Source organism: Melospiza melodia, unplaced genomic scaffold, assembly GCF_035770615.1.
Source record: "Melospiza melodia melodia isolate bMelMel2 unplaced genomic scaffold, bMelMel2.pri scaffold_45, whole genome shotgun sequence".
Classification (NCBI taxonomy): Eukaryota; Metazoa; Chordata; class Aves; order Passeriformes; family Passerellidae; genus Melospiza; species Melospiza melodia.
In genome coordinates, this window is record NW_026948772.1 from 2,055,325 (window position 1) to 2,066,251 (window position 10,927).

Consider the following 10,927-nt stretch of genomic DNA (forward strand, 5'->3'; position numbering starts at 1 on the left):
AACAAGTATGTGCCAGCAGACCCGACCTAAAGGATGAACCATTGGAAGAACCTGACTGGGAACTATACACTGATGGATCCAGTTTTGTCGAGAATGGGACTCGCTATGCCGGGTATGCAGTGGTAACATTGGATTGGGTAATAGAGGCAAAGGCTTTGCTACCTGGAACTTCGGCCCAGAAGGCAGAGGTGATTGGACTCACCAGAGCCCTGTATTTGAGCAAGGACAAAAGGGTTAATATCTGGACAGATTCTAAATATGCCTTTAGTGTGGTTCATGTACATGAGGCGTTATGGAAGGAAAGTGAGCTTTTGAATTCACAGGGAACCAACATCAAGCACCGGGAAGAAGTGCTACAGCTACTGGATGCGGTACACAGTCCCAAAGCAGTTGCAGTAATGCATGTTAGAGGACATCAGACTGCAGAAAGAGACGTTTACAGAGGAAATCGATTTGCTGATGTTACAGCACAGCAAGTGGCACGAGAAGTATGGACTCAAATGGCATTGGTACCAGTAAAAACAAATCCAGCTACCCCATACCTGAATCAGGAGCCCAAATATTCTATAGAAGATAGAAAACTAATAAACTTGCTAGGGGCACAGAGGAATCAACTTGAGTAGTATGTTACACCAATGAGACAAATAGCGGTGCCTACTCGCATAATGAAATTTATTTTGGAATCAGAACATAATAAATGTCATTGGGGGGCAGAAGTATTGGTAAAATTTTTGAAGAATGAGATAATCTCTAATCAGATTTTAACAATGGCAAAAAGAGTTAATGCAATGTGCCCGGTATGTTTGAAAAATAATCCAGTAGTTAAGAGACAAATACAAATGGGAAAGTTGCAAGTCGAGCCACAACCGGGAGATTACTGGCAAGTTGATTTTTCTGAATTGCCTAGGGCACAGGGATACAGATACTTGTTAGTGTACGTATGTACGTTCTCAGGGTGGCTGGAAGCTTTTCCATGTAGAACTAATCAGGCTAAAGAAGTGGTAAAAATCTTGTAAAAGAAATAATACCAAGATTTGGAGTACCTTTAAGATTGTCATCAGATAGGAGTCCGCATTTTATAGCCGGAGTAGTGCAAGAATTAGCACAACTGTTAGATATAACCTGGAATTTGCATACCCCCTGGAGACCTCAGTCTAGTGGGCAGGTAGAAAAGATGAATCAAACCCTGAAAGGACAAATCAAAAAGATTTGCCAGGAAGCTAAACTGCACTGGCCTCAAGCTTTGCCTTTGGCCCTACTCAGGATTTGAATTAAACCAAGGGAAAAGGTAGGCGTAAGTCCATATGAGATATGGCAAACCATATCACGCAACTGTATTAAAAGGGGAGGTACATGTGAGTGGGGACCAGGCGATTGCAGAGTATGTTATGTCACTTAATAAGATCTTGAATACTTTAAGAAATAGGTTACAGTGGAATAGACCGCTCACGCTAGAGAATTCTGTCCACGACATTCAGCCTGGAGACCAGGTGTACGTCAAGAAGTGGATCACGGATCCGCTATGAGAATCATGAAGCGGACCCCACCAGGTGATGATGACGACCTACACAGCGGTGAAAGTCCAGGGGATAGATGCTTAGATCCATTACACCAGAGTAAAGAAGGCACCGTTCCAATGGGAAACCCAGATAGTGTCTCCAACTCAGATGATCTTCCGCGCAAAGCCACCTTCTTAATTATACTACTGCTAGTAATCATGAGACTAGTACCCATTCAAGGGTCTACTCTAGTACAGGTTGAAGAAACAAAGGTTACAGTCATGGAAGGGATGGATGTTCAATTAACTTGTGTTATATTTGACAGCCAGAAAGTTGAGGCCGGTGAAGTTATTGCAATATGGCAACGGGGAGCTGAAAAAAGCCGAGGCAAGGTAGGAGTCGGTTGAGATCAGGATAAACAACAAGGAAACACGGTACTAAATCTTACCAAGGTAACCACAAACGATACGGGAGAATATACATGTTTAGTCAAAATACGAGATAGTTTTGATTACAAAGGAGTGAGTATGAGAGTTTTGCCAGAGACAGAGGATCGTGCTGAAAACATAAAGGTTAATCCAGTATCAGTGGCAGTGGACATGTGAGATGGGCCACCCCTCAGAATAAATTGTTCCTTCCTAGTAAGATCAAGATATCAAACGAACCTTTGGGTCAAATGGTAGAAGCAAAATAGAGAACTGACCTGGGACAGAATAGAGGACGGGACCAGTTAGTGAGAGAAAGAAGGCAAAAGTTGTGGGTGGTCGAATGTCACTAATCCTAGAATAAGAAATGCATGGTGGAAGCATAACAGAATGATGTTATCCTTACAGAGACACGGTAGAAAGAGTAGACAGGAAGCTAATGATACAATAGAACGAAATACTGAGCAAGAAAACTTAGTGGTAAGATTAATTAGAGATTTTGGGATCATGCAGAACGTGACTAAAATAACAGCTTGCCTGCCATTACCACAGGCTGCAAGTGAACCAATTCCCTGGAGAATAATACCGGTAACCAAAATGCCTGAAACGTTCAAGAATGTTTCATGGTCCTGCCAGTCAGTTCCCAAACCAGTAGATGTATGGAGGGATTTGTGTATGACCATTCGGGCTATGACTAGAGAGGAATGTGAAAAGAAATCCAATCACTATGGTTGGATTCAAAATACCAGGAGGTGTTTAATTGCAACCCCAATAGATGAGCCATGCAATACAGTACGAATAAGAACGAAATCCCAACAAAATGAGATGAGTTGTCAGAATGTCACACAGAATTTTGACACCTGGAATAGTTGGAAGACATTATGGGGACCTAGTGTTTTGGAACACTATAATTACCTTGGGGAAGTACAATGGTGCATCCAATGGTCAGGAGTAAAGAATCAGTCACATTATAGGGCCCTTATCACGTCTACATCTTCCCGAGAGTTCAGACCACAGAAGGAGGATTGGAATTGTACTGAGGTTTTTACATGTGATACACCGGAAGACCGAATTGGATTGGTACCGGTGAAAATGGCATTAAAGTGGGGATGCGAGTGTAGGGGGTATGATCACACGGTTAGCAGAGAGTCCATGGATGGACCTATAGATTGCAGGTATACTACTGTGCATAGCCCTGGAAATTTAGTCTGGGTGTTGGGACACGGACAGTGGACCACACATTTACCTCTAGATGGATCAGTAACACAAATCACCCTAGGGGTTCCCACATTGTTTCCATACTGGAAACAGAATAGATTGATCCAAAGGAAAGGACTCAGAAAGAGGGAAGAATCCCTAGAGGAGCAGTGGCATGAACCTGGCTCAGGAGTACAATTTGGATGGATATTGGAGTCATTATTCCCTCTGGTAGCAACATATCGAAACAGAGAAATGTTCAACAATTTGTTAGGACAGACAGAAAGGTTGGCAGCAGCTACTAAGAAGGGATTTAAAGATCTAAATTTGCAATTGCAAGCTACATCAAGAATGACCCTACAAAACAGAATGGCATTGGATTTGCTACTGTTAAAGGAACATGGAGTTTGTGGTTACCTGAGTAGGAGAATAGATCATTGCTGTGTACACATTCCAAATGTTACACTTGAAGTTGAGAAAGATATTTCTCAACTGGCAGAAGTGGAAACAGAAACCAAGGAAATTGAAAAGGAAGCACAGCATAATTGGATAGGAGCAGTATTTGATTCTTTGGGGCTTCACTTGTCTGGCTGGATTACGTCTGCTATACAGTATGTACTAATGTTTTTAGTATTTTTAGTGACTATATGGATTGTATATAGATGCCTCTTAGGTGTGATCAAAAAGGAAAAGAGGCGATCTCTCCGGTTGCTGAAGGCGATGACCCGCGGGCGGCAGAATAAAGAACACTCCCCACCTCGTTATGAAGATGTTACTGTCAATATTGTTGATTGAGCATCCTTGCAGCAGGACTGAAGGATGCTCAAAAGGGGGGGAGATGTTGGAAAAGAAATGAAATTTAGCAAAATATTTAATTATAGTGAGTTGTGTGAACTGGTTTTTTAAAAAGTAGTTTTGTAGCCGTTGAAAGTGTGTTGGGTTTTGTGTGTAACCTAGCAGGTAGTCTTAGGGATTTAATAAATAATTAAACTAGTGCAGGAAAGTAAGAATGCTAACCTGTCTGGAGGCAGCATACAATGCTCTTAGAATAAGATAAGCAGAAGATTAATGATCTTGTTTGTGAACCAAGGAATGTATCACAAGGGGCCTGTGACTAGGCAAGGGGAACGGGGAACTGTTTCTTGGAGGCTAGGCAAGGGGAACGGGGAACTGTTTCTTGGAGACTTTGTTGTGAATCGCATGTATAAGAGGGAAGCACCCATACGTGAATTTGGGGGCTTGGGTTTTTGGGACGTGAGTCCCCCAAGCTCCCCGGGCCCTTAATAAAGCACCCACAAAACTTATCCGAGTTTTGTGTCATTTATCAATCGGGCAACACGGCCAGCCTGGGGCTGCTCAGGGGGCTTTTCTGTGCTGAGCATTGGCCTGGGCGCATTCTTGAGAGAGCCTGGGCATGGAGCCTGGAGCCCCCAGGGCCTGGCCTGAGGTGTCAGCGCTGCTCCAGCAGTGCCCATGGCCTGTCCCTGCTGCAGCCCCGGCACTGCCACCCCTAGGACTGTGCCCGGCCCTGAGAGCAATCAGGCCCTACAGCAACACCAGGCCCACCGGAGCAGCTGGGCAGGGCCACGGCAGCAGCACTGGCAGCACCAACAGCTGCTGCTGCTGGGGACAGCTGCTGGGCCAGCACTGATCTGCCCCCAGCTCTGCACACAGACATTGCTGCTGCAGATCCAGAGAAGGCAACAAAAGGGCATCTCTGGTGAAAACTCTGCTGGGAGATCCTTTAGTTCCTGTAAAGCCTCAAGGAAACCAGCCTCTCATTGACACAGTCTGTGACCATAGGGAAGGTGGAGAGAAACAACATGAGAAATGGCACAAAGAATGACATTTCTGTGTGGACAATATGAAAACAGTAAACGAAAAGAAAACACCCACAACCAACCAAACAAGAAGTATGAAAGGTGACTTTTATTATAAGTGATTTGAAGACATTTGCCAGCAGTTTAATGTTTCTGAAAGCATCCAGTCATCAGTGTCCACACTGCAGCCTTGAGCACCTGGTTCCTCAGGCTGTAGATGAGAGGGTTCACGGCTGGAGGCACAACCGAGTACAGAACTGACAGGGCCAGATCCAGGGATGGGGAGGACATGGAGGGGGGCCTCAGGTGAGAAAACATGCTAGTGCTAATGAACAGGGTGAGAACAGCCAAGTGAGGGAGGCAGGTGGAAAAGGCTTTATGCCGTCCCTGTTCAGAGGGGATCCTTAGCACAGCCCTGAAGATCTGCACATAGGAGAAAACAATGAATACAAAACAACCAAATGATAAACAGGCAGTAACAGCAAGAAACCCAAGTTCCCTGAGGTAGGATTTAGAGCAGGAGAGCTTGAGGATCTGTGGGATTTCACAGAAGAACTGCCTCAGGGCATTGCCATGGCACAGGGGCAGGGAAAATGTACTGGCGGTGTGAATGAGAGCATTGAGAAAGGCACTGGCCCAGGCAGCTGCTGCCATGTGGGCACAAGCTCTGCTGCCCAGGAGGGTCCCGTAGTGCAGGGGTTTGCAGATGGACACGTAGCGGTCATAGCACATGATGGTCAGGAGATAGTACGCAGCTCCAATGAAGAACAGAAAGAAAAAGAGCTGAGCAGCACATCCTGAGTAGGAGATATTCCTGGTGTTCCAGAGGGAATTGTGCATGGCTTTAGGGACAGTGGTGCAGATGGAGCCCAGGTCGCTGATGGCCAGGTTGAGTAGGAAGAAGAACATGGGCATGTGCAGGTGGTGGCCACAGGCTACGGCGATGATGATGAGGCCATTGCCCAGGAGGGCAGCCAGGGAGATGCCCAGCAAGAGGCAGAAGTGCAGGAGCTGCAGCTGCCGCGTGTCTGCCAATGCCAGCAGGAGGAAGTGCCTGATGGAGCTGCTGTTGGACATTTGCTGTGCCTTGGCATGGGGATCTGTAACAAAAGAAATCATGGAATAGCTGTGTTTGGAGAGTATTTTGAATATCCCAGCATAGCTTGGGGGCACTTTCCCCCCACTTCCTGCTCAGGGCTCTGCTGCCTGGAGCTGTCCCTGCCAGCAGCTGCTTCCCTGTGCCCAGGGCTTGGCCCTGCCGGTGCTGCCAGAGCCCAGCCCAGCCCTGGGGGCTCAGCTCTGCTCTGCAGACCCCTCTCAGTTCAGACACTGCCCAGGGGCAGCTCCGGCTCTGCAGGCACTGATGGCAACTTCAGAGAAACCCTGAGGAGGTTGGAATAGTGACACTGATGCTGCCTGGGAGGGGCCCTGTGCTGATTTCTGTCACTGCCTGATTTGTTTAGATCAGAGATAATATTTTTTATTATTCGCCTCAAGCTGAACTAAAATGAATATCTATGGTCAATTTCCCATTCAGGTAACCCAAAACAATAGAATAAAATTTCAGGACTTCCCCTTTCCTGCTGCCCCTGCCTTGCTATGCTCCCTGTATAATCTACTTGGAAATGTTCTGCCGTTAAATGCCGGGATGGGAGCAGTCCTGGACAATGCAGCATCATCACCACACAAGGAGAACACTTCCAAGCCTTACCAGCTGTCTCCTTCCACCCAGACCTTGTCCCCCAGTGCGGGGAGGAGCTGCCAGGGCTGGCTGAGAGCTGTCCCCGGCAGGCAGCACAGTCCCTGCCCCAGCACAGCGCCCGGGGCTGCAGGACCCTGCTCTGCAGGACAGCCCTGGGCACCCTTGGCTGCTCTGCACAAGAGATAATCAGAGAATGTACTCACAGGATCTGTAGGCATTGGGATGTTCCAGGTTTAGGTGATGGCTCCAGGAGCTGCAGCTGCATTGTCCTTCAGCCAGAGATTCCTGTGCCAAGGGCTGGCAGTGATTCTGCCCCAGGCATTTCTCAGCACCTTCCCAGCCCTGACTGATTGAAGCTCTCTGTGCCTCTGTGCTGTGCTCAGGGTGGCTGCAGGCAGAGCTCCAGCCCTGCTGGGCTGGCAGAAGAGCTGCTCATCAAGAGAAATGTGCTTTTGAAGCTCTTCTTGGTTACCAGGAGCTGCCTCTGTGCCAGGAGCCCAGCCCAGCTCAGCAGCACAGACACAGCACAAGGACTTTAATGAGCCTCTGGGGCTTTGTGCTCAGGCCCTGAACATCAGTCCCTGAGAGGGAGCTGAAGAAACCTCTTCAGAACTCCAAGTCAGAATCCAACTCCAAACTTTCTTGCACTTTTAATGGGTCCCACTGAGAGACACGACTGAGAAAGTGTCCCCAGGCCCCAGGCAGAGCAGAGAACTGGAGGCAGTGATGACAGGTGGCAACAAGAGAAGCCAAGTCTTGGTGCCCTGGGGCACAGCAGTAGGGTCTGTGCCACCAAGGGCTGGGAGGAGACACCTTGTCCTGAGGCACTGGGGCCTCCTGCCACAGCTCCAGCCAGGCTGGGCACTGTCAGCCCCTTGTCCTGCCCTCAGTATCCCTCCCTAGCCCACATCCCAGTGGCCTGAAGGATCTGCTGGAAGGAGTCCCTGGGGAGCCTTGCTCAGGAATGTCTCTGGGGGCTCCTTCATTCTCCCTGCAAGGATTGCAGGTTTTTCAAAGGACTTAGGGTTTGGCTTTTGCCTTGGAGTCTCTAAGAGGTTTGTGCAAAATTCATGGCCTACAATTATCTGCTTTAATTAGTCCCTGGAGAGGCTTTGTCAGTAACAACGCTCAGTGGGGCTCATTAATACTTTAGGGTACTTCAGTTTTTTAAACTGCTTGGTGTTTACCTTTTGATACAGACTACGAAAAAGATTGTGCAGTTCCAGCCTCCAATATCTCTTTTAATGAGTCCCTTGAGAGCCTTAATCTGTAATGACACTTAGTGGGCCATTTATGCTTCAGGGTACTTCAGTTATTTTAAGGTACTTGGTATTTCCAGTTTGATACAGACTCTGTTAGAACTTTGTACAATCATGGTCCCAATTATTTGCTTTAATGAGTCCCTTGAGAGCTCTGTAGTGACATTCAGTGGGGCTCATTAATGCTTTGAGATACTCAAGGTTTTTAAGGTACTTTGGATTTTCCTTTCCACACTGAGTGTCCAAGAGGTTTTTGTGCCATCCTGGCGTATAATTCTCTCTTCCTATAAATCCATGTGGAGCCTGTGTAGGGTATGGACCTCAGTGGGACCCAGTAATGCCTTGAGACATTTTCTTCTGACTTTGACTCCTGGAAAGGTTTGTGCCATCTCCTCTCAGGCCCTGAGGTTCCAGTGCTCAGCTCCAAATGCACTACAGGGCCCATTAGGATCAAGCAAGTCCTGACAAACCATGGCTCTGCCTTGATTTCCTTCTTGTCTGGAGCAGTTCATCAGGAACTTTTTTGTAGTATTTTTTAAGATTTCTTTGCAAATGTTTTAATTAGTGTGGTGGGTTCAATGTCGGCTCATTACTGGTGCACTCACTAGAATATACTTACTCAGTATCTGCTGTGAGGTAGGATTTGGAGGAAGGCAAAGTAGGCTCAAAACTTTTAAAGGGTATAAAGAAAAATTCATAATAGTAACTAAAAGAAAGAGTATTTAAGGGGATAACGCAATGTTAATACTAGCAATTAAAAGAACAATAGGAATCAGAATCAGAAAACTTTGAGAACACTTCTCCTCTCCCTACAACCTTTTCTTTCTTATTGACAATATAAGGAGACAAAACCTAAAATTTCCAGTCAGTTTACCACCTCTAGAATAGTTTTCTTCATTTCCTTTAGGGAGCGGAGTCTATCTTTCATGCTATGGAGACTTCTCCATAAGAAAACTGTTCTCTCATGGCTCTCAATTTCCATGAATAGCAGCCATCCAGAAAATCTGCAGTTCTGAAGTACCTCACATTTTTTCACATCTTTTCCCCCAGCTGCGTTTATGGGCCATGTCAGCTTATGGGGTGTTTGTTTAAAGATGAACTGTTTAAGAGCAAGGTTCTCTTCATTATTTCTGAAATCATCTTCATCTCTGGGAACAGAGATCTTCTTCTGTCCCTGAGGGCACAGGGTCTCATCACTCTGCTCTGTTTCCTTGTTCAAACTTCTCATGGGATCACAGCTACTTCAGCATTTGCTTACATTAGCATGGGGGCCTTTCACGTCAAGGGCCCACGGCCAGGTATTAATAGACTTTGACTCCATGATTCACAGAAGGCTGAAAATAATCTTTATTAAGAAACCCATACTTGTATAGTCTAGTTCACCACAGGTGGTCCTAATTGGTCCTCCAATCCAAATACCATCACCATTGGCTGTTTAAGAAACCACCCATTGGTAAATCTCCATAACACATTCCACATGTTCACAATACTAGGTTCAGCTAGTGAAGATAAGAATTGTTTCTCATTCTTTTCACTGATCTTCTTACAGACTTTCCCACCATGATGCCTGGGAAAGTTGTTTCTCTCTGTGGCCAGAGAGCTGCTGCCACAGAGGCAATTTTAAACAAGTCATCTCCCCGTACTTTTCAATGCATTATAGGGAAAAAGAGAGTCTGATGTATCAATTACATCCTTCTCCATAACTTCACAAGAGGATTTCAGCCCCAAGATCAAGGCATCTCCTCATCCCTCCTATCTGGGACTCAACTTTCTCTTCACTGACCCCGGCATCTTCATGTTGCTCCTCTATGTGCCTGCACTTTGTCCTTTTCTCTCACTCGAGGGAGGATGGAAGCACTGAAAGAGTTCATATCTCACCCGGGGCCTGCAGATGGTTCCGTGACCCCAGCTGGGCTCGGTGCTTGCTGCTGGAGCTATTTTACGATGGAGGTTTCTGCAGCGGCTGCACTGGGGCTGTTTCAGGATGGGCTGCGCTGTAGGGAGGGACAGGATCTCAGCAGCCAGGCCAGAACACAGCAGCAGCACGGCTGGGGGCCGATGGCTTCTCCTCTCCTTGCCGGGGCTTGCATCTGAACTCCAACAGTGGCAGAATCTTGGCCGAGTTGGCCTGACCCGGGGCTGCTCCTGGGGCCCAGCGGATCCTGGGTGGGCCCGGGCTGGCGGCGGGGCAGGGCTCAGCAGTGCCCAGATGGTCACAACTGCAGCCATGGCCCGGCCCGGCCTTGGCCCTGCGGCCTCCTCTGCCCTGCCCGGCACCCGATGGGGCCTGGCGGGGTCCCTGGGTAGGGGTCTGGCTCCACAGCAGGAGCCACCCAGCCTGGACTGGCTGAGACGGGGGCCGGGTCATCTTTGTTACCTCTTTGCCAGCCAGAAGGGAAAGAGACCCTCCCAGGCTTTCTCATCTTTAACACACGTCTTCGCAGAGGCGTGCACAGTTTGCTTTGTGGTTGAACAGATGGTCAATTCTCAAAGCTTATTACTGATTGAATTTTTTCAAGACACAGAGGAAGCTGCTTGCAGCTTTTCTAAGGACATCACTTCCATGATGCAAAACCATCACAACGGCACAGAGCACAGAGCTCCTTTGTCCATATGTAGTGGTCATATGCCCAAGACCTCAAAATCCCTTATTAAGTGATCTCTGTGCCCTCTCCAAGGTGTTTCCAAATGAAAACATTCAGCTCATAATCTAAGAAAATCACCAGTGGACAGAGCCAGCCTGACCTGTTTGTCCTGTTTTTTTTTTTTTTTTTTTTTTGTCTAGGAACAATCCTTGGATATATGGAATTTGGGAGGCCAAATTTTGGCCATGGTCCCTGGAGAAGAATGCCGGTTCTTTTCCATAGGAATGAAAGAAGAGAGCCCCAGTGTTTCAGGGCCAGATAAGAGATGACCACCAGAGGCCAAGGCCAGCCAGAGTAAGCAGTTTTTTCTGAGAGATAACCTTGCATAGAGGAAAATTTTTTGAAAAAGTACCTATTTTGGCAAGGGGTATCTGAAAAGT

General features: G+C 47.2%; 1 protein-coding gene across 1 annotated transcript; it reads right to left on the bottom strand.

The window, feature by feature from the left end:
- Positions 1–5,085: 5,085 nt before the first annotated feature.
- Positions 5,086–6,033, bottom strand: LOC134434627 (olfactory receptor 14J1-like). The gene has a single exon (XM_063183282.1). It carries the CDS (start codon positions 6,016–6,018, stop codon positions 5,086–5,088), a length of 933 nt encoding a protein of 310 aa, XP_063039352.1. The 5' UTR covers positions 6,019–6,033.
- Positions 6,034–10,927: the final 4,894 nt, after the last annotated feature.

Bases quoted from the DNA above. Each gene is read 5' to 3' on its own strand.
- LOC134434627 (XM_063183282.1), bottom strand. From the start codon at position 6,018: ATGTCCAACAGCAGCTCCATCAGGCACTTCCTCCTGCTGGCATTGGCA.